This window comes from Podarcis liolepis (genome assembly GCF_965112155.1).
Source record: "Podarcis liolepis genome assembly, chromosome: 1".
NCBI lineage: Eukaryota > Metazoa > Chordata > Lepidosauria > Squamata > Lacertidae > Podarcis > Podarcis liolepis.
This window is the reverse complement of record NC_139554.1, coordinates 11,212,927-11,237,382: the sequence shown is the minus strand read 5'-3', so window position 1 is coordinate 11,237,382 and position 24,456 is coordinate 11,212,927. Positions and strand designations below refer to the sequence as shown.

The window sequence follows — 24,456 nt, the reverse complement described above, 5'->3', positions numbered from 1 at the left end:
TATTGATTTACGTTTCTATTTCTTTAGCATCACCTGACATTTTCAGAAGTATTAAAACAAAAATTGGTTTGTTTTCCGAAAGCAGTTTATGCGCTTCATCGGTAGACTTAACAAGCTGAATGCTGCCCAGTCACAAAAATAACAGCGGAATTGCATTCCCCACACCCAAAAACATTTTTTAAGTCTCATCACTGATGAAATTTGCAAAAAGTAAGCTTCATCCCATAAAATGACAAGCCCTGCTACCCCAATCTTGTGCCACCCAAATGTCCTGGAGTAGAAGGAAGGTCGAATCTCGGTGGTAGATAATCTACTCTGCATGCAGATGGTCCCAGGTAGGGCTGGCAAAGTCCTCACCAGTCTGAAACTCTAGAGCAATGGTTCTCAACCTTTTTCTGACCATGGTCCCCTTCCAACCTTGTTTCCTTCCTGTGGCTAAAGGTAGCTATTTAAATGTCTTGCTTGTAAATAGAACGTGTCTTATTTATAATTTTTACAAATCCACTGGAAAGCATGGTCACTTCTCGGTTGACTCTACTCTTGTTTTCTATTCTCTTCCACTTCTCTGTTTTCTTTTTTCTTTTCTGATTTCTTTTCTCAGTCACTTCTGTTTTCTTCACTTCTCACTTCCCTCTGTGGCACCCTAGTCTCGTGCCGTGAACCCTCCATTTACGTGATTTTCACCTGTGGCCCCTTTGGAATTTCCTATGGGGTCTCCAGGGGGCCATACAGCCTGCGGTTGAGAAACACTGCTCAAAAGCAGTGCTTCCTAAACTTGGTCTCCAGCTGTTTTTGGACTACAATTCCCATTATCCCTGACCACTGGTCTTGCTAGCTAGGGATGATGGGAGTTGTAGTCCAAAACATCTGGAAGGCACCAGGTTGGGGGGGAGGCAGGTATATAAAACCTGACCTTGGGCCACTGCCTCAGCAGCAAGTTCATTAGCATCACAATGATGCTAACTGTTGATTTGTTATTTGTTGAAGGGAGCGAGAGGCACCAAACACTTGATCTCTAATTGCATAGAACAATTATCCCCGATTTCCAACCCCTGTGATTTTCCTGTCCAGCACTGCTAAGCCAAAAAAAGAGATAATTAAGGCTTCCTGAATAAGCACCCACGTTAGTAGCTCTTCACTTGCAAGGATTAATGTTTGAGCAGAACATTTGGAGAAAAGCAGATGCAGTACAATACCTGAAGGAGATCGCTGAGGTCAAGCAGCATGTCTGTGGTGGAGGTTAAGGAACTTAAGCACATACTCAGGCGTGAGGAGCTGCTCTTTGATTGGCAGCTGGGAAAAGAAACAAAAGCACTTTGCTCCAAATGCACATGAATAGGGTGTGTCATCTCCTTATCCTGATTCGTTAAGCAAGGTGGTTAGGGGTTTTCCACACACACACACAATCCACTCATTCATAAGCGTTTAGTAAGGGTCTGCATCTTTCGCTGCTGTTTTATTAAGAAAAATGTTGCCTGGCATTTAAGCCAATATTCTAGTGAGTACAGAACACTAATTTCAGGATGGAACTAAATGCTAACAGAGACAGGAGGTGGATCAAATTATAGGGGAAAGGTTGCTTTATGAATGCCACAGATCCCACCATTCGCTTCCCCCAATTCTAACCAAATCATGCTCCCCAGACTTTCTAAATGCACCATGTGGTTATCGTAAAAGAGAGTCAGGCCTGCTCTGCTCCCCATCCCAGAATTTTAGAACTACACACTCCTCCTTTTCTAATAGCATCTGATAAAACCGACACATTGTGCAACATCATCAAACTGCAGGTTTACAGGGGGAGGGTGGGTGACTTTGTTTTAACATAAAAAAAATTCCTTCCAGTAGCACCTTAAAGACCAACTAAGTTAGTTCTTGGTATGAGCTTTCGTGTGCATGCACACTTCTTCAGATACCACCAAGGCAAGTGGAACAAAACATTTGCCCCCAAAGGCAGAGAAAGGGCTCAAAAGTATTGGGCACACCATATTTGAGTATCAGGTGGCGGCACCTTTTGGAGGTTGGTTTTCAGAGTGTAAGAATGTAAGGAAAGCCCTGCTGGATCAGAAGGAAGGCCCACCTTGCCAGCATCCTGTTTTCCTCAGTGGCAGATCAGATGATGCGGAAATCCCACAAATAGGGAACAAGAGCAGTTGTCCCCAGCAAGTGGTACTCAAGAGGAATGATGCACGTCTAGTAGCCAGCCACTGACAGCCTCACCTTCTGTGACTTTGTCCAACCCCATTTTTAAGCCATCTTGTGGCAGTGAATTCCATAGTCTCATTTATGAGCTGTTTCCTCGGTGCTGCCTCTCCTCTGTTCAGCTGCAAGTCCCCTCTCACCAATGAGTGAATGCCCAAATCAAGCAGAGACACAGCAGGGGTGCTCCTCTGAGGACGGGGAAATTATTACTGTGAACACATTTTAAAAGCAAATCATTTGACCTGGAAGAATGATTGAACGCCTCCAATTTTATAATTCCGAAAGAAGAAAAACATGGCTCAGCTATCAGTAGGTTTGGCAGACAATGGCTAACACATTAAAACTTTGAACATGCTTCCTTCCTTTTCTCACATCAGCCAAGTAGCAATAGCACCCTCCTGCTGGAACAACCAATAGGGGGGAATGTTTAACCAAGAGATTGCATTGATGCAATGAACCACAGGCACCTCTACCAGCAACAATCAACAGCTAAAAGCCAGGTGTGTCTAAGTCACATGGAACACAAAGCACACTGGCCAGGTTCTTCTCAAAGGGATTGCAAAAGAAGAGTTACCTTTCTTTGGATCCCATCCATCTTTCTGCTATCATTCTCCCTCCGGGTATACATTTCCTTTCAGTAACATCTCGGTTTCATTTCAAAATCTCCTGCCGATCTTGCTGTCTGGCACAAGTGTTTTTGCCAGGGAGATCTCTGAGAACAACTCGCCAAGTATTGTGTGATTTTTAAACGGCTCGACGTGACACTTATTAACTGTGCATGCGACACTTTGCACAGTTTCGTCACAAAAACTGAGAAGTCCCTGTCCACAAGGAAAATATATACAGTGGTACCTCTGGTTGCGAACGGGATCCGTTCAGGAGGCCCATTCGCAGCATGAAAAGAGCGCAACTTGCAGCGGTGCGTCTGTACAAACGCAGGTTGCAATTGGCCGCTTCTGCGCACGCGTGTGATGTCATTTTGCGCTTCTGCGCATGCGCGAGCGGCGAAACCCGGAAGTAACCCTTTCCAGTACTTCCAGGTCACCGCAGGACGTAACCTGAAGGAACGTACCATGAAGCGGACGTAACATGAGGTATGACTGTAATCTAAAAATGTTTTTATTGTTTATTACATTTTCATTCTGAAAATGCAGATGCTCTAGGAAGTATACGTGGTTCTCTCCCCCACCCCCCTTATCTTCAAAACAATCTGTGGAGTAGGTTCAGGAAAGCGAGAGAGAGAGAGAGAGAGAGAGAGAGATACTGGCCCAAGGGCACCCTGTGAACTTCATCAGGGCCAGCTCCAGGTGTGAGGGGGCCCTGGGCAAATTGTGCTCTTTTTCTGCCAGTGGACTCTGGCTCACCTGGTTGCAGTGACAGTGCTCCAAGCAGAACTGCTGGGGGGGGGGTTGGGTCTACCCTCCCCCCCAACAACCTTTAATTCCCCACATTGCTCCAGAATGGGCAATAGGCTGGGGGCATTGTGGAAAATGAGAAGGGTGGCTAGATCCAACCACCTGCTTGGAGTGCCAGGTCAGGAAAAAACCTAGAGGGGTCTCAGGAAGGGGCATCATCAGTGGGTTCTGCTTGGGTCTGGGATTCTGGACCCTGTTGAAGGACACCAGCTCCAAGCTTCACAGGCAAGAGAGAATGTGAACCTGGGCCTCCCAGCATCCTAACCACTGCACTACAATGGCTTTCTAAAAAAAGGCTTTGCTAGCCCTGTCATGCAAGATGGCTGAGATTCACGGTCTGACCTTCTGAGAGCAACGCATGAGCCGTAGCACTGAATAGGATGGGGTTTTGGTCAGTGCCGTGACAGTCTGTCAGGGAACTGACATCAGAGCAAGAGGCGAAGGGGAGGCTCCCAGATTCTGCGGGCGAAGGACCCAGCACCAGGGGGAGAAGCAGCTCGGTAGAGGAAGGAAATCAGCGCAACACCAGGGATAAAGGGGGGCAAATGGGGGAAGCGGAGGGAGAGCTCCGGGATTCTTCTCTGGAGATCAGTGAGGAGAGCACAGGTCCTCCACTACCCACGCCCTCCCTGCGCAGAAGACTCCCGCGCAGTGAGAGGAGGAGGCCACTGGGAGTCAGACAGCTTCTATGCTGGAAAAGGTTTAAGAAACGCCCACAGACAGATTCTGCCAGCGACTGAGACAGCCACGCGGAGATGGGCTGTGCAGTCAGAACGGTCTAACCAAGGCAATTAAGCCTAGAGAGGCGGCAGTTTACGCACGAGTAACTCATACCCATTACACAGTCAATCTTTCTGGTTAGCATAACAACTCAAATCCCAAGGATGAGATGGTCTGAGTCTAGGGTGACACCATAGCACATATCTAACCCCCTGTACCTTGAAACAGTCTTGCCCCTGTTCAACCACAGTGGAGACAGGGACACAGGTCTAACCCCGTGCTATAACTTGGCCATGGGCCCTCTTAGTCCCTTCTAGGGATGCCACAAAAACCCAGTTGCCTATTGGTCACCTATGGGCAGGACAACTGTTTTTATGTACTCAGTTTCCTGATAGCGAGACTTTGCAGCTGCACGGTTTCAGAGATCTTCACAAAGACTGGAGCAGCTTTTTGAGTGACTATGAGTTACGCCAACAGAACACTGTGCAATAATACAACATATATTAGATGATTCGTTCATTCAATTTTTTTAGATTATGGAATGTTTTCTTAGCTTGTGCAAGCATTAGAAAACTTCAGCGCTTTGATGAGTTAGTCAAGGTTGGCTTTTCCATAATTACAATCTTTCTTTCAACTTAATAAACACTAGAGAAGATCTTAGCACATCTCAGTTTAAATACTGTGGGTTTTGGTTTTTTTAAGGATAGGAACAAAAAAACAAACACGAAGAGCTTCAAAGTTATACGGCACATTCCACAGCTACACCTTATCAGCAAGGTAGGGGAGGGGTATTCACTTGGCACAATCAGAACCTTTATCCAATGTCGGGGAGGGAAATCACACCAGGGGGTTTGGGGGTATTATAATTCCTATTACAATGAGATTTCCAATGCATGGTAGGGTAGAATGCTGGTGTCTGAAGAAGTGTCCTTGACAATATCCAAACACTCAGAGCCAGAAAACACTTATGGGGGTCCAAAACCAGTAAGAAACCTGCAGGAAAACTGCCATTGGTTAGAGAAATGTCCCCACAAACATTACAAGGCTTTGTGCCAACCTGCTGGCACTTCCTCTGCAGTCATGAGTTGCCTCGCTCTCTGGAAAAATGAAAGAAAACCGCTTGTTTCATTCAAAGGGGGACGGGTTTTGCAGAAAATTGCCCAACACATTTGAAAGTACAGTGGTACCTCTGGTTGTGAATGCAATCTGTTCCGGAGGCCTGTTCGCAATATGTGCAGAACGCAACCTGCATCTGCGCGTGTTGCGATTCGCCGCCTCTGTGCATGACATCATTTTGCATGTTTGTGCATGCGCGAGCAGCAAAACCCAGAAGTAACCCTTTCTGGTACTTCCGGGTTGCCACGGGACACAACCTGAATATGTTCAACCTGCAGCAAACGTAACATGAGGTATGACTGTATACCCACCCAATCCATGAACTGGAACTGGATAACTTTTGTACAGAGCTTTCAAGTGGTCACAGTGCTTCATATACATAACCCAGTTGCAATCCTTATACTGTAAAGCTTACAGAAATTCAGAAGTCAAAATAAAAAAAATCCTTCCAGTAGCACCTTAAAGACCAACTAAGTTAGTTCTTGGTATGAGCTTTCGTGTGCATGCACACTTCTTCAGGCTACCTATCTGTAACCAGAAATTCAGAAGGTCAACATTGTTTACTCCCATACTTCAGATTGAGCGACTGAGGCAGGGGGGGGGGAGAGAGAGAGCAGCTTCCCCTAAGACCACCTAGAGAAAGCAGGGACTTTCTGATTCAGAAAGGTTTTCTCCCAGAGAATCCTGGGAACCATAACTCACCCCTTACAATACTACAATCCCCAGCACCCTTAACAAACTACAGTTCCCAGGATTCTTTGGGGGAAGCCACATCCACGACCTCAATCCCTTAACCACTTCTCTTCAACAAGAAGCCTCCGCTCAAAGTACCGTATTTTTTGCTCTATAAGACTCACTTTTTCTCTCCTAAAAAGTAAGGGGAAATGTGTGTGCGTCTTATGGAGCGAATGCAGGCTGCGCAGCTATCCCAGAAGCCAGAACAGCAAGAGGGATTGCTGCTTTCACTGCACAGCGATCCCTCTTGCTGTTCTGGCTTCTGAGATTCAGAATATTTTTTTTCTTGTTCTCCTCCTCCAAAAACTAGGTGCGTCTTGTGGTCTGGTGCGTCTTATAGAGCGAAAAATACGGTAGGTACAAAACATCTCCATGAATATATTTATTTGTGTGTGTGTGTGTGTGTTGCATTACACTGAATTTCAGGAGTCAGCAGGTGCTGCAATCCTATTCTGGGGCTTAAGGATGCCCCCTCCTTCATAAGACCTTACTTCTGCCACAACAGCTTGTAAAAAAAAACACCCTTAAGATGGCAGATCCAAGTTCTTCTGTCTACATCCATATCCTATATCCAACCTGCCTTTTTCAGTGCCATAGAATTTGTATAAGAGCCTAGTGAGAGAGACAAAAGATCCTTTGTTGCAAGACGCGCACAAATTCAGATGGGCTGTGCAAGCACATCCAGCCTCTGACAAACCCTTCACACAGACACACCCTTTGACAATTGCTTTACCAGTGGAACAAGAGGGCGAGGCTTTATTACCGTCTTCAAAATACACTGAAATAAATCATCTCGCCTGCCTCGGCTCTGCTTCCAGCTACCCCATTTGCAGCTTAAAAAGAATACATATAACAATATATTCCCAAAGTTCCTAAAGATACCTCATGCATCTGGCGTCACAATGAAAACCCACGGAGAGAGCTATGCAGAGGCGGAAGTGGGGCTTTCAGCAGGATTCTCAATCGCTCAAAGGTCAGAGAGCAGGTTTGATCTCAGAATACGCCAGGCTTGCTTGCTTCTGAAATTCATAGAATCACAGAACTGCAGAGTTGGAAGGCACCCTGAGGATCATCCAATCCAGGGGTCAGCAAACTTTTGCAGGAGGGGGCTGGTCCACTGTCCCTCAGACCTTGTGGGGGGCTGGACCCACCCTCTCCTGAAAGTACCCCCTCCCCAAAGGACCCCCCTCTCCCGAAAGGAAAAACCCCACCGACGCTGATGCCACTCACGCTGCAGCTACCAACGCCACCTTGTCTTTGGCAGCATTGTCTTCATCCTCTGCCTTGGCCAGGGATTCACGGGGCGCAGAGCCCAGCCCACTGGCCTGGGCGGCAGAGGCAGCCTCTCCGCCACCGCCGCTTCCTCCTGCTTGGCTCTTGGCCATACGCAGCTGCCTCAGCGGGAAGGAAGGGACGTCACCCAGAGGCATTCGCTGCTTCGGATTGGCTGCAGGACCTTCCTGCAGCCAATCTGAAGCTGCGCCAGCATTGCAGAAGTCAGTCCCCATGTGGCAAGGCCTCCGCGCCGCACCGATTTAGCGCAGGGACTGACCGAGCGGGCAGCAGGGTCTGCAGGCCAGATGAACGAGCCTGGTGGGCCGCACCCGGGCCTTAGTTTGCCGGCCCCTGATCCAATCCAACCCCCTGTGATGCAGGAATAGGCAGCTGTCCCATAGAGGGATCAAACCTGCAACCTTGGCGTTATCAGCACCAAGCTATAACCAACTGAGCTATCGTGGTTATAAATGAAGGGCTGACATTCACGCTGGGAAAGGTGAACCACTGACTTGGATCCAGAGCCCCTCCATGTGCAACTCCGCTCAGGCTGCTCCCAGTGAAGGAAGGGGGGCATGCAATTTCGGCAGCCCCCTGCAAAGCTGCCCAGAAGGTTCAGGGACACCGCAGAACAACGTAGGAAATGTGAGGGGCTGCAAGGAAATGGAGAACAGCCCCCCCAAAAAAAATTGCTTCCTTGCCACCACCTCAGGCTGACGCCTCCGCCAGGTTAGTCCCTTCCATAAGCAAATGGGAGTATTTCCAAACGCTCTGGATTAAGTTCACTGACAAGTGGCTTGGCCCTCATTAAAAATAATTCATCAAGAGAAGAGAAAGCACACTATTTCCACAGTCCCAGCAGTATAGAAGCCTCACAGAAGAACACAGAATCATAGAACTGTAGAGTTCTATGGGCTCTCCTTCCTTGGAGGTTTTTAAGCAGAGGCTTGGGGGGGGGTATCTGTCATGGATGCTTCCGCTGAGATTTCTGCACTGCAGGGGACTAGACTAGGTGACTCTTGGATTCCCTTCCAACACCACAATTCTATTATTCTATGCTGCTTCCTTTTGCAAATGATAACTGACATCTACCAGAGGCTGCTGCTCCACTAACAGGAGATCATTTCTGAGGGCAGAGGGAGGAGGAGGACTGGCCAAAAATCACCTCTTCTCTATTCCGCCTGCAAGAGCATCCAAAGCGTTGCCAAAGACAAATCTGGATCGAACCCAACAACAATATAGTGAGTGTGTTGGATCACGTTCGTACACTTCCACTGTAAACACAATGCACACACAAACCTTGAAGAAAAGAATCTGATGAGCCAGAAATAGCTTAGCACACTGATGCCTGAATGGAAGACAACAAGACTAGAAATTCATTACATATACACACAGAGCAGCATTGTGTGATGGTTCAGATATCCATTAAAGATTAAGAAAAGTTCAGGGCGCAAATTTGAGGCCTCCCTTGCAGCAACGTCAGATAATGTTTAGATGCCAGGCTGCCAGTGCAAAGAGGAAATGTGTCATTTGCTTTCCAAGGGGTGGCCTGTTCTATGCCTGCTGTGAGAGCAATTATCAATAGGAAGCAGTTGTAAAAACACCCCTTTGTTTTTAATCTCTCTCTCTCTTTTAAAATACAAACGGTTTGGGAGACTGTGAATCACAGAAATAGTGACTTCATCCCCAGCAACATGCTGGGAGAGAAAAGGTCAGGAAGATGGAGCAAGTAGTATCTGGGGTCTTTAGTGAGGCTGGAATGCAGCACACAAACCAACATTTGTCCCCCTTAGTATGAGCCAGTTCAATATAATCCGTGCAAAGACTAAGACCCCCATATGAGGTCAAGCCCCCTTTGTTTGCAAGATTATCCCTTTTGGTGAAGCCATTTGGTGGAGCTATTTATAGACAAGACATATAATACCCATCACAAAAGGAACTATATAAAGGACAAGGCACCCGCTAAACACAGCCGAGTTCAAATCGAGCTGCAAATGTCTAACTGGCTACAAAAGCAGGGGGAAAGTCCTCCAGATTACCTCATGCCATTGTGTCTGGTTGCATCAGCAGACCACAGTTTGCAGCCAAGCAAAGGAATGCAGGATAAAAATATTTGGGGGTGCGGGGTGGGAGAGGCCGAGGGAGATGTTAGGAGTTTGGGCCTGGAAAGAGCCTGGGACAAGAGCAGAATAATGGGTGTGGTGACAGTCACTTACTAGCTGGACCATGCTCAGAGAAGAGCTGCCAGGACAACAAGGAGTCTGAAAATTACCATATTTTTTGCTCTATAACACGCACCCGACCATAACACGCACGTAGTTTTTAGAGAAGGAAAATCCGTAGGCATGCCACCCGTAGGCATTCCCTCCATAACACGCACAGACATTTCCCCTTACTTTTTAGGAGGAAAAAAGTGAGTGTTATGGTACAAAAAACACAGTAAGTCCTCTGAGGAACGGTTGCCAGAGCTAGTATTGTTTAGCCTTAGACAGAATAGGAAGAGGTGAAGGGGAGATGTCTCTGAAAATCTGAAGGCGTGCCACGAAGAAGCTGGAGCTGATGTTGTCTCTGTTGCCAATTTGGGCCAAACTAGAATCAAAGGATGGAAGCTGCACAGAAGTAGATATCAGGTCAATATTAGGAGAAATAACAAGAGCTGTTCAAGAGTGGAACAGACTGTGGTGGGCTTGCCTTTGCTAGAGGTATTTAAGCAGAGACTGAACGGTCATCCTTGAGGGATGCTGTAACTGCATCCTGAACTTCAGATTCTTGCACTGAGCAGGGGGTTGGATTACATGAACTCCAAGGTTCCCTCCAACTCTGATTCTGCATGCAAGGCATGTCTTCTGCTGTGAATTATAACCCCGCCCAATGTTTTACAGATTTTCAACTCAACTCAACTACAATGTAAAGACAAGTGATTGGAGGCAATTACTTTCTGGAAGTCTGCACCTCGCAGTTTCAAAAAATCACGAGGTCTCCTTGTTTATCATTGTTCTCTAACCAACACTCAAAAAACTCCACTCAGCGTTACAGCTGAATAACCTGCCTAGCAGAAATAGAACTTCTCCCTCATTAATTAACATAAAGCTAATAAAATTAATACAAAAAACTATGCAATTATTTAATTAGGCTCGTTAACTGACACTTCTAGTCTATCAACACCCAAGTACATGGCACAAGTGAAGAATAAAAATAATCAGATAACAAATGTGGCAAATGTTACAACACTCAGAATCAACTTTAGATTAGTTGGCCACAGAGAGATTGGTTGCTTATGTGCGAAGCATGCAAAAAATGCTGTAGCACAAATACAGAGCTGTTCCTTGTGATTGCACCATGAGGACTCAGAGAGGCTGCCTGTATCTGTGTTGCAGAAGACTGTACAAATCTGCATATCAAAATTCCCTGCACTGGGGGGTGGGGGGGTGGAAATCCTCTTATTAAAGAACAAGGAAAAGAAAGCAAAAAGATTCTCAGTTGGAAAAGCAAGGATGCAAACTTGCAAAATCAGGTTTTGCCTGGAAGCTGACTAAATAAGAACAGCTGGACATTAGGAACCCAAAGAGCTCTCTGATAGATCACCTACTGATACCACTGCTTGGATCTGAGTGCAGCCATTTTGGCTGCATCAAGACTGGCGCTCTGATAACAAATTTGATATTAATGCACAGGATGCTTGTTACTACTATCCTTTATAAGGCGCTTCCCAATGTTCAAAGTACTTCACATACATTATCTTATTGTAATCTCCCCAAACCTCATAAGGTAATAATTATATGCTCTGAGCAATACGCTTCTTCTTCTCCTCTCCGCTACCAAGTGAAGGTTCTTCAAATAGCTGTGAGGCAAAAGCATGAATGTTTTTGTGTTTTATAATCCAGACATAAACATTCTCCCTGTGAAGCAATTTACATAAGGAATATTAGGCTTCAAACCTATGCACATTTTGCTGCCAGTGCCAATGAACACAGAAGGACATTGGCATGCGTAGATCACGCAATACATAGATGTTTTAAATTGTTTGAATTAAATTGTTTGTTTTACTGGAGAAGCGAGTATTTTATTTGTACAAGGAGTGTGACACAAAACACACACACTGTGGATTTTTTTTAACCTTCGATATATTTTTGTTTGCACCCATGAATTGCCCCCACTCCTACCTTTAGATCAGGGGTCAGCAAGGTTTACCTCGCCTGGGCCGGTTCACTTCAGCGGAGATCCCTCCGTGGGCCGGATCGCGTGCACCCATGATGCGATTTCCGGCGCCGCAGGAGCAAGTCCCCGCACCACACTGCGTCGGTTTAGCGTAGCACGCAGGGACTCGCCGAGCAGGCAGCTCGGTTGGGGGGCAGCTCGTGGGCCGGTTAAATGACCCCCATGGCCCGCTTGTGGGCCTTAGGTTGCTGACCCCTGCTTTAGACAATCCTTTGTGCTTTTTGGTAGAGTGAGGTTATTTGCTGCCAGAAAATCCTAAACAAGCTTGGACTTTCTGGGAGGAGGTTGCAGAGAGCAGATGAACTAATATGCAATTCTGACTGAGGCTGTTGGGAACTGAAGTCCACCAACTTCCTGAGGACCAAAGGTTACCTATTCTTTGAGGGTTAGCAGCCCAGCACCCACAGATCACAGCAAATACAATGGTATCTATCACTCCCTTCAGCCTCAGCCAGCAAGGCCACTCTGGTCTCACCTGACTAAGCCAGAATATCATCTTGCTATGTGTTATGGTTCAGGGCTTTGGAACAGGCCAGAAGGCCAAAAACAAACCCCAGAAGCAACCTGGATATGTGGCACTCGGGACTTGGAGTCTTCTTCAAGCAGAGGGTAGAATAAGGAAGTGCAGAATCAGTCTGAGACTGAGTAGCAGAGCGAAGCCCCAGAGAGCATTATCTTCTGCCCACTACTACACTTCAGGCTCCAAAATCACACAGTAGCAGAAGTAATGCATGAATCAAGGATGAACGCAAGAAGCAGGACTTACCTGCCAGTGCTCATTTTCTTCCAAGGAAATTTATACTTAGCCCTAATTCAGAGTAACCACAAAACATCAGTCTTTCCTACAGTTATCAAGACTTAGAAGGCAATCAAGCGTCATAATCTTTTATATCCGTACCTGACAGTGTATTGCCTAATCAAAACAATGAGATCACATGGGTTTTGCTATAAAATGTACATTAGCTTGCTGCCGTTGCATTGCTCAAGAACAGCGAAGCCTTCAGGGAATGCTAACAGTAGAATGATGAAATCTTCAGCTGTGACAAGGAAGCAGAGGACAGATTTAGTACGTTACCTGCTACAAAAGAACTTGGTTAAGAAAGTTTTGGAAGACAATTCCTCACCAGCCTTTCATATGGCACATTTCTGCACCATCTTCACATGCTGCAGTGTGCATGAAAAATCCTGGTGCCAATTGATGGCAGAATTAAGAGACTGCTGGCATGAGCAACTAAATGGCTAATTGTCTGTCTTAGTTATCTAATAATAAGCAACCATCAGCCACGGGGGACTGCACCCCCACCCTTTTTCTTGGCTGGCTTTTGATCCAGCAAAGACACCAGAGGACTTTGCACAACAGGTGAATGGCAGCTCAAAGGGCTGAATGGGAAATTAGCAAAAACCACTTTCCTCCTTTTCCCCTTAGGGAACACATTCACAGGCGCAAAAGCGCAACTGGATTCCACCAGTGAAGTTTTATCAGTCTTTGACGTGACCTGCTATTATTGAAGTATGGTATATGAAGTGCTGTGACCCCTTAAAACACTATATAATATAAAATGTCAAGTAAACTAGTGTTCACTGTAGCAGCCCAAAATATCAATAGCCTATCACGTATTTTACAAAAACAGAACTCCTTTGCATTCCAAAAAGCTTGCTTAAGATATAGACGTTAATTTGGTCTGTCCATGAACTGAACTCTTGTTTTGCTACAGGGTCTGTAATAACCAGACTTGAATGATCTTTAAGCAGCAATTTAGGGAACCACTCGCTCACAGACACACATACCCTTCTCAGGGAAACATGAAAGCATCTATTATTTTGTTTTGAGACCCATTATCTGTGAAGAGTCAAACCGGCCTATTTAATCAATATTTGACACTTATTTACCAATTAAATTTAAAAGTTCAAAGCTTTATGATGTCAGTGGCAAGTGGCACAAGCAGATTCGCTTCCAAAGGAGGTGGGGGGAAATGCAATTATCAAGGTTTCTAAATTACAAGCATATAACCTCCCACTAAAAAGAAGACTCTCAACAAAGACAGAGAATCTTTACTCGGAAGCGTCATCAAACTTTTATGCCCCTTAATCCTCTGTAGATGGCAAACACTTATTGCGAGTCTCATTTACAACCCAGAAAGTGCTCTTTTCATTATCAGGGTTTGTTGTGTGTGTTTTCTAAGGATATCTCGTAAACTTATCTCAGTTACTAGAGCTCTTCGCAAGAAAAATATGCACTGATTGTACATATCATTTGCCTCTGGCAAAATAATCACTGCCAGCAATATGCTGGGAAAGAGGTAATCAAGTCCTCTTCGCATACTACTCTGTTGTGGGTTTGACTGCGATCTGGCAGTGCAATTTCACATAGCACGCCACGGCACAAAGATCGCAATCTATTCGGATGCAGCTTGCATCCAAAATGCAGCTACAAGGAAAGACAGGGCTCTGTGCTTACTATGTCCCTCCATTCAGAAGCAAATTCTCTGCCTTCCCATTTGGTGGAGTAGTGCTGGGGAGAAAAGTTCAAATCCCCACATTTAGCTACGATGACGCTCAACTCAGGCCTGTCACTATCTCTCAGCTCAGCTTACCCTTAGGGTTATTTATTAAGACATTTTTATACAGCCTCAAAGTGGTATACAAGATTTAAAACATAGTATGCAATACAAAACAAAATAAATGCCACTGAAATCAGACAGATAAATCACATGCTGCCAAAGGCCTACATAAATGTGTTTTAAGGAGACACCTAAATACCAGCAGTGAGAGGTGAATCCCAGTAAAATGATGCAACTACAGGAAAAGTTCTGCCCAAGGGCCTTCTTAGTGATGGCTCCCCATTTGTGAAATGCCTTTCCTGCTGATGTGAGCCTGCCTTTCTCATTACTAACTTTTAGGAGAAAGTTAAAAGCTTTCAATGGCTGAAAGATACTGCTCCCAGTAGTCTTGACATTATTGGCTGTGAGGGTATGTGACTGTTTTTAAACATTTTTAGATGTTCTTACTGTTCCTACTTATCTTATAAATGGAGGGTATTTTTAATGCATTTAAAAAGACACCCCCACCTTCAATCTCAGGTTGTTGCAAGCACTACTAAAATACAGCCAGTGTATAAAATAAATACAATCATATTAAGCAGTCAGCATCAGATGTGGTACTAGTGGAATAAAAAATATATGTCTGCACAGCTTTTCCAAACATGCCACTACACGATCATCACATCAGGGTGCATCTCTCAACTGCCTCAAATGAGATAATGCCACTTGGTAATGAATAGGGCAATGCCTGCAGACATGTGCATAAGTTGGCTCTGCATGTCTGCAGGGAAAGACAACACCATACAGAAAACCTTATGCATTCAGAGCCCAATCTCCTTCACTAAAGTGAATGAATGGCAAGTCACTGGGTGGAAGCACTGAAGGTCAGAGAGAAAAGCACAGAAATCCACAAATCCACTCACCAGCTCGTCAAAAGCAAATATCCAAAACCTTTCTCGTAAGGAGAAAGCACAGATCATGCCCTGGCCTGGAGCCCGCAACCTCGAAACTGCACTGGTGTGTGGAGAAAGTAAGAAACAGCAGCAGAAAACCCTCAGGTATTTCTTAGATTTAACCCAGTGCAAGTGAAATAAATTCCTGCCTCTCTTTCAAGCTTACTATATGCTCCAGAAAAAGCACGGGCACAATTTAGATCAGCGTCTGCTGGTAGATATCTGACTAATTTGTCATGGATCAGCAAGAGTTTCTAAACTACTCTCAACTGGCTGCCAAGAGCAACTACTAAAAGGCTTCCATCATTAAATTAGGCCGCTAAAACAAAGGAAGCTGGAAGGAAAACCAGAAGTGGGCTTTTGTGTGAAACGACTGTGAGCTTGGTTTTCATGCCGATTACAATTCCTGGGCTGAACACATGTAGAGGCAGCCTGTTCCTTAATTATTAGCTTATGTCTGTGCTCCTGCCCTTTCTTTTGTACCTGACGCTGGTTGATAGACCTTAGAATTAATCAGAAAATGAGGTAGGTCCTATAAACTTGAATTCCTGTCATCCCTATTCCGGAATACTTGAGAGAGGCTGGGCCTTATCTCAATTGCACTGAAGTTTAGAGAACTTTCAGTGGTGCCCTGCGGAACCCTTTGGGATATTCTGATTCTTCTTGGGGGGGGGGTTAAAAAACATGCTGCATTTTACCATTTTTGCTGTTGGCTCTCTTGCTTTTGGATGCTTTTTTTAACATATTTGGGTATGTGCATTTTATCAAAAGGCAGCCTATAAATAAATACAAATAAGTAAGGATAAGCTTGTGCAATGTGATAATCCGACCACAGTGAGATACGAGCCTGCCTCTTCCCAAGCAGCAGGTGTGGTTAGAGGACTTGGGAGTAAAGCAAGTTTTTATATTTGTAGACCCCCCTAGAAACACCACCTTGCTCAGCCAGCTGACTTAGAGCAACTTCAGCCCCAAGCACTGCATACTTGTACCCACTCTAAATTGGGTTTACTTTTTTTAATGCAAAAATGGAAGGGGGGGGGATAAATCTATGCTCTTCTTGGAAGGAGGGATAAAAAATGTAATATAAAAATATGTCAGGTGTTGTTTCAGACATTACAAATTTAAGTAGGATTACAGTCTGCATGTGATTGTTTTTGTATAAGTACAATTTAGCATTCTGTCCAGCTTTGTTCTTCTGGTGTGAGGAAGAGGGTTAACTTGTAAACACCAAGCGCACATTGTGCACCTGTATCCTGTTCCCACTAGGAAGAAACACCCTCTTTTTACTCAGTGACACGGGAACATTCTTATCTGGCTCGCTCGCTCTCCAAAACGATACACACGGCAGCGTATGTGGAAAGGAAAATTAAAGCCCATTTGTCAAGAGTACAGGGGGTCCATCCTTCATATTTTCCATCACCAGCTGCAGTTATTCCTGTCTACCAAAAGTTCACACGGTGAGCCATCTGTTGGCTAAATCCTAGTGAAAACAACTCAGTCCAATCTTCTAGTTGTGAGAAGAGTTTGCCAAGTTCCCCTCCCCTCTTATTTACCTTCATTCGCTTTCCTCTTTGCAGGACTCTTCTCTGATTGGATTGCAAGCCTGCAGGCAGTGCCTGTTTACTTTTCAGGTTTTGCAAGCACTCTTAATTGGTTTTAGGTGCTTTATTCAGTACTGTTATTGTGAACATAATAAAATGCTCAAATTGGCAGAAATAGCAACTCCATAGGTGAACATCCTTAACTATCCTTAACTACACTTGGCAATCTAGTAAATTTTCAAAATGCTTATAATTCAAAATCAAAACAACTGAGGCTTCTTTTCCCCCAATAGTACTAGTGTCATATTTGAGCCACAATGGTCCCTCAGATGATGCTGATGATGTTGTTCCCACCCCAAAGCTTCTATTAGTATTGATTAAACTGTCCGAGATTCTGACCCTGGATCTCTCACATCGAAGTCAGCCCTTGTCCTAACTTTCAGTCTAGCCCACTGCACCTGGGGAAGGAGAACGTCAAAGGGGGCATGTTCCATGCCTTGCATGGGCCATCAAGCAAAGGCACCACCAGCTCGTGCTTGGTCAACTGCATATCAGGTTTTCTGCCCAAAGTGTTGCTTCATAATATCTGCTTTCCTCGCAGGCCTGCAGTCCTCCCCGCACCAAGTCCTGTTCTTCTCAGGGCTGTTTCAGTGCTGTGCTTTTCTCAAGATGTCCATGTCTCCTTTCCCCAGGCCAAACCAAACCCCAGAGACAGTACGTTCCTCCCAGGGCTGCCTCCGTGTTCCAGGGGAGGCTCTTTCCCCAAAGAGGACAGGGGTTTTCTGCCTCAGAGCCCTTGGCAGGCTAAAATCCAGGGCTCCTATGCCTCCCCAGGTGCTATATCAACATAGGCCACTGGTATACTCTCTCACACCATGTCCAACAGGGCTTAGGGGAACAGCCTGGTGAAGATCTCCAACCAGAAGCAAGGACCACCTTTCCCCAATTTCTGCAGAGGCACCTTATTTAGGCATCCAGTTTGCCCAAACTGTTTCCTGCGTCTCTACTAGGCTTCCCCTCCCTTCCTTCTTCCCTAAAAAGCAACAACTGGGCTCCTTCTCTGCCATCAAGCAGCTGGTGGAGAGTGTCCCATCCTTCTTCTCCCAAAGGTGGAGAGTCTCCAGGCAAAGTCCCAATGTGGTCTGCTCAGGGGTCATTGCCTGGCTGGTGCCTGTTGGTGCAGATCAGGCCTACTTAGAAGGCCGAGCACTAGCAAAGGACTGGCAAGCCCTGGCAGCTCATCACACCCACCTTACTGTTGTATAAAGATAAAATGGAGGAGAGCCTTGCACATAATCCCAAACTTCTTGGAGGAAGGGCAGGATTTTTTTGATATATTTTTTTTAAGAAAGCACCGCTTACACAACACTACCACACATTTCAAAACATCCTACTCAGAATTTGGTCTAAATAGCAAGAACAACCAGTTGTTCCAGCCTGTAGTTTGGAAGTTTTAAAAAGCGCAGCCTCTCCCAAGTACTTTCTTGGGTTGCTCCGCTAGAGTTTACAACAGCAATATCAAAACACTTTCTTGCCAAGATTACAGCACACGTTCCTGCATGTAATTCACCCAAATGATGCAGAAGGGCAATGCTCGGGGTCAGGAAGAAGTCAGAGAGTCACCCTTCCATTAGAAAAACAAAACAAGATGGGGGGGGGCATTTCGCAGCTGAGTAGTTCAGTACATGTTGTGCATGCAGAAATCCCCAGGTTTAATCCCTGCCATCTACCAAAGGCAGCAGGACTAAGAAAGACCCTCTGCCTAGACCACAAAGAACTGCTGCAAGAGTACAGAGCCCTGAGCCAGAGAGGCCGACAGGCTGATCCCAGAAAAGGCAGCTATGCATGTTCACATGAGAAAGAAGTTATCAGTAAACACCACACTAAATAAGAGCTGATTTCTTGCGATGTATTGTCTGGCAAAATTATATTCTTCATCTATGCACACACACAAACACAATGTGCATTGCATGTTGTGACAAATTCCAGCTCAACTATGGCTAATCTAAAGAGCAGTACAGAAGTCTACTGTTAAAAGTCATTCTATAGCCTTCCATTTTGCCCTACTGGAAGGACTCTCTCAATTTATATGTAGGGTTGAGAGCACACCAGTGCAAAAGTAGCAGATAACTTGGTATGGGCATATTATTCAGCGTCCTGCAAATTTTTGCCTTTGCTAGAGGTCTCTCATTTGCCAGAGGTCTTCAAGCAAAGGTTAGGCAGTCATGTCTTTGGGATGATCAATTCTAGATTTCCTAAATTGAGCAGGTTGCTTAGTTTCCTTAATTTTATTCTGCTTCTCTTGGTGCAGGTTTTTTGCACTATCATCATATACGAATACTTAGCACTTAAACATATCCAAAGAGATTCATAGACATCTACATTTTGTAATCCTTAAAAGCTTGCAAGGCAGATCAGTATTATTATGCATCCATTTATTTGAAGAACTTCTAGTTCATTAAATTCAATCCCACAGCAAGATGCAATGCAGTGAGAGAACGAGAGTTTGCAGCTCACCAAGATTCAAAGATTCTCCTTCTAAGATTCAGACCTGTAAGGGGCTTGAAACTCAAAAGACAGACAAGGCACCTACAGCTTTCCTGCCCTTAGCAGGACCAAATCTCACAATTCACCTATACCCACATGGAGTTGTGTGCATGAGTGGTGATCCCCCATAGAGTTCACTACCCCTCCAGGTCTAGGCACTGCTAAAAGCCTGAAAGCAGGGCCACCTGATGCACATATGTGCATCTCATTAAACATAATGGATAGGTGTGTTACCAAACACTACAAGCTTATGATAGTGGAGGAGGCTTCATAGGAACTTAAGCCAGGTTAAATTATTCACCCATCTAGCTCAGTATTAAGGGACACAGGTGGCACTGTGGTCTAAACTACCAAGCCTCTTGGGTTTGCCGATCAGAAGGTCAGCGGTTCGAATCCCCACGACGGGGTGAGCTCCCGTTGCTCAGTCCCAGCTCCTGCCAACCTAGCAGTTCAAAAGCACGCCAAAAAGTGCAAGCAGATAAGGAGGTACCGCTCCAGCAGGAAGGCAAATAGTGTTTCCGTGCGCTGCTCTGGTTTCGCCAGAAGCGGCTTAGTCATGCTGGTCACATGACCTAGAAAAACTGTCTGCAAACGCTGGCTCCCTCGGCCTGTAAAGCAAGATGAGCGCTGCAACCCCAGAGTTGTCCGCGACCGGACTTATCGGTCAGGAGTCCTTTACCTTTTTAGCTCAGTATTGTCTACTCTTGAACAGCAGCAGCTCTCCAGAATTTCTAGCAGAATATTTCACTCACTGCAACCTGATGCTTTTATCTGGCGTGGTGCTGAACCTGGGACCTTCTGCATGCAAAGCATTGAGCTATATATAGTCAATGCAGAGCTATGCAGATCTGCTTCCATGCAACTGGCTGCCCAGGCAGCAGGGAATTTTGACTGTGTACTTAGTATTACAAAGGGGAGGGGGGAGTAGAACACTTCTTGAGGACTGCTTTCAGTTATAACCTCATGTTCTTGTTCGTAGGAATGAAGGGGCCTAACTATCCAGCAAAAGGCAGGCACATAATTTAAGTGAAACTCCACCAAAGTGAAAACACTCCAATATACCCAGGCTGACAACATACGCAAAATTAGTTATCCACTCTAGTTACTGCTTGAGCTTATGTAACAGACCCACATAGATCACTGTGCCAGATGGTCTCTTACACATACTACGTTGTCCTGGGGGCCGAATGTCAAGGTAACCACAAGGGGAAAGCTGAAGCAATTTATGCTGATGAAAGAATAAAAAGGGCAAACATCGCCCCATCATATTCTTTTTAACTGCCCCCTATTCCCCACAAACTTGCAAAATAACCCTGGTAGCGAATATCCAGATTATTTGCATATCATGTTGAAATTATTGGCAAAATGCAACCCTCTTTTCAAAAGACCCAGCCCCCCCCCCACACACACACGCTTGAAAGCAGATTTCCACAACTTTTGTACCAAAAAAACCTCCCTTATTAGGGGGTGGCTTCTTGTTTAGCCCTAAATGCTCCTTTAGAAAGACCATGAACCAGAAGATGCTAGTCAATTTGCAAATACTATTTACAATGGCATTTCATTTTTCTAAATTTAAACTCAAGGAGGGGCCTTCCCTCCCCCCATGGCTCCCCGTTTGTGAAATACTCTTCCTCCAGGGAGGCTCACCTGACACCTTCATTACATATCTTTAGGAGCCAGGCAAAAATGTTCCTCTATCACCAGGCCTTTAGCTGACTGAACATTCTACGTCCTTTTAAATACGTTTTTTTTGGGGGGGGCGTTATTGGTTTGCTTTTGTTTTATTATGGATTTTGTGTTCTCATTTTATTTTAATGTTGTAAACCACCCTGTGGTGTTTGGGTGAAGGGCAGTATACAAATTTAATAAATACTAACAACACCCAGTATCATGAAACGATGGGTGGTATGCAATGAAGTATTTTTGTTAGTGCTAAGACTTGTGGCTGTAGAACAGAACTTACCCTCTCTCTGTTTTCTCCATATGCCCATAAATCTGTTCTGGGGTTTCCACCAACCTTCAAGAGCAAATTTGGGGAGGGTGGGGGTCACACAGGGAGAAGGTGATGAAGTTCTGTTGCACAATTGGAAATCCTTGCACTAAGGGAACTACTTCATTGGATGCCTCCCTACACTTTATAATCTATTTCTTATGTTGAGCTTTTTGTCTATTTCTTTCCATTTTATAAATGTTTTCTTGAGAGCTAAACTTTGAACATGCTGAAAATGTTAATTTAACATACTCTTCAACCTTTTTTGCCCTTTGAAAATGTAAACATGTTTCTCATTATATTATATAGTTGCTCTGCTGCAAACCATTAAAAAGAAAGCAGCTTTATACTGAACGTTGGGTATTTCTATTTCTGCAGCCAGGAGCTTGCCTTTTTTTGCTCTACTGTGGTTAAAGAAACCTTCTTCAACTCTTACTTCAGCACTCAATTTGCTGCCAGAACTGTCGTATGCATTTTCATCTAATCTTCTGTTTACTTTAAATATTGTGATTCATGTTGGGTTTTCGGTATTTTTGTTCTTTTTCATTCTTATCCCAAACACTGCGCTCTGCTACCCCCTCTAAGGCAAGGAACCTCTGACCTGTGGGCTTCATTAGACCTGACAGACCACTCCATTTGGCCCACAAAGCTGTTTCAGCCCAGCCTGCCCCACACCTGATTTCACATACTTTTCAAAGTGCCATGGGTAAGCCAAGTCATGACACCATTGTGATGTCCCACCTGTCAAACGTGGTCCAAGAAGGGCTGAAAGGGTTCACCACCCTTGAGCTAAGTCTTAAAGTCTAAGGTTTACACAACATATTACCTAGATAATAAGGGAAACTGCATAATATTCTAGTAGGCTAACAAAGGACAGAAGTAGCATAGCTCTCTTGAAGGAGGCACATGCTCATTCCTGGTCCGCCTGAGGAAGTATTTCCTTCTGTCAATGCAGACCTAAAATTCTAAGAAGCAGAAGGAATCCAATATACTGGGTTTGTTTGCACATTGCGCTTGTATTGTGGTATGAACCCCAGATCACTGTTTGTTCGTTTGTTTGTTCTGCAAGCAGGAAGCCGAAAATAACAAACATCACTAATGTGAAAAAAATTAAACATTCCCAAGAAAATGGTACACCAGAAAAGAACACCAGGATCATGAAGTGAAGGTGGAAATGGGTACAAAATGTGAAAGACAGTTTGCCTGCTCAGCAGAGTGGGAAGGTTCAAAGGACTGCTTTTTTGGCTTTAATCAAAATGAAATGCATCTTACGCTGCTTTTATTTACATGATCACAGTTTTGCATGGGTAGGTGCTCTCCATTTATTTACTGTCCACCCCTCACCCGCCCACATCCAGTGGGTTCTCCACATCCAGTGGGAAGAAGGGGCAAGGGCTCTGGAACACTGTCCTCCATCTTGCAAGTGGGGATGGCAGTTCTTGAGGTTCCTGGCTATATGCAATTTTGCATTTACGAGTGAACCTCCCAAATCAAACCCTCGCTTAAGATGAAAGTTACCTGTACACTGTATTGTTGCAAATATAGTTTGTTGTAGTTATATTTTGACATGAGACAATCACCCTTAAAAAGCACATGCATCAAGAGATTTAGGGCATACACAGCTAGTAAATAGGCACATTTAATTGTTTATAAAAAAAATACCCACTCAGTGCATAGAATCAGTGAGCTGACCTGAAACGTGGAATAATCATATTGTGGCCTGATCTAATATGAAGGGGTGGGGGGGGTAGTCCGTTCATGCCCCTCCCCTACAGGCTAGGGCACCCTATTCAACTATAGATTAAATCGGACAATCCCTACCAATTTCACCACTGACTTTTATTCAAGACAAAATGTTTTCCTGGCGTTTTCTTCGATGAGTGACAAAAATGGACTTATATTTGAATTAGCACAGAAGAGTTAAGCACTCAAACAGCCCAAGGAATGCCCCCAAAAATATTCAAGCAGCAGTGAAAGGATACGTGGAGTGCCTTCTGTTCTGCACACCAGGTAGAGGCAAGCAGCGATCACATGGGTCATCTTCCTCCCTCGGGTTAAGTGCTTGCTCACGGCCATCTTGAAAAAATTGAAGGCTGTATCAAGGCAATGCTGATTCAGTTGCAGCTGGTTCCCCAAATGATGGATCTGCCGTTTTCCTTTCAAGAGAAAACATAATAATAATAATAATAATAATAATAATAATAATAATAATAATACACAATTTGCAAAGCATACTTACACTATGAATTGAAGTCAACTTAGTTGCTCTATACTTTTGGGTAGGGGGTTGTTTTGTTATAGAATAAGAAGTTAAAACTTTTAAAGCCGCTAGGTCCTCTCTCTTTCTCAGATACTATATAATATGCACCCAAGAAGGGGTTGTGTTCACTCAATATGGGTAGTATAAAGATTTTTACTTAAAACTATGTACAGTGTTAAATATATACAACACCCGAATCAATTATGAATTTCTGCAGTGCTGCCCACAGATCACAAAGAAACCCACAAACTAATATATATCCACTTAGATAGCATAGGGTACAACGATTTGTAGCACATTCTTTCTTTCTTTCCAACAGTGAGTATATTCACAATTTTGCTTGTATAAAACTAAAGTACAATATTCATTTTTTGATGCTGCAGTCCTAGGCACTTACCCAAGGTTAAGCTACACTAACAAGAATGAATTTTACTTCTGAGTAGATGTGCATAGCATAAAATTCACATATGTGCCAAATATGTGCTACTATAAATGATAGATTTTAAGCTGTTAGAGAAATCAAATAAGTTTAGGTTGGATGATAAATAAGCCTGCATTTCAGTCCCCCCCCCCAATTGTCTATTTCCCCACTGCTCCCAAAAAAGCAAAACCAGGTTGTGTGATTCCACCACCACCCATGGCTTCAAACAGATAAGCCAAAGGTTTGTTAAGAAGAGAGTGAACAATGCCCCTCAGCGTAAGGGTGTATGTCTCAAAATTGCAGACAGAAGACATTCCACATTACGTAGTTTGAAAGAAAAGTAAAAGTTTTCAGTTCACCAAAAACCTGGCAAAGCACATTCTTGCTCATGCAGGTCCCCTGACCGCAAACAAGGCAAAACCACAACTGAGGAAATCTGGCCATAGAAAGAGATGTGCCCTTTAAGTTTGCCACTGCTGTGGAAGTACTTCCTGCAAATCACATTTGAGGAGAGCTCAGCTGCCAG

At 44.5% G+C, this 24,456-nt stretch overlaps 1 protein-coding gene across 2 annotated transcripts in view; it reads right to left on the bottom strand.

Annotated features, from left to right (window-relative positions):
• BRF1 (BRF1 general transcription factor IIIB subunit) overlaps positions 1–24,456 on the bottom strand; it is a 199,194-nt gene that overhangs the window by 136,601 nt on the left and 38,137 nt on the right. For both annotated transcript variants that reach the window (XR_014529466.1, XM_083518401.1), the window contains exons 3-4: positions 23,232–23,405; positions 1,197–1,228 (exon numbers count right to left, since the gene is read on the bottom strand). Coding sequence is in view for 1 of the 2 variants with exons in the window: in XM_083518401.1 (XP_083374527.1) it covers positions 1,197–1,228; positions 23,232–23,405 (206 nt within the window). In the remaining variant the exon portion in view is untranslated. The remainder of the gene's footprint in view (positions 1–1,196; positions 1,229–23,231; positions 23,406–24,456) is intronic.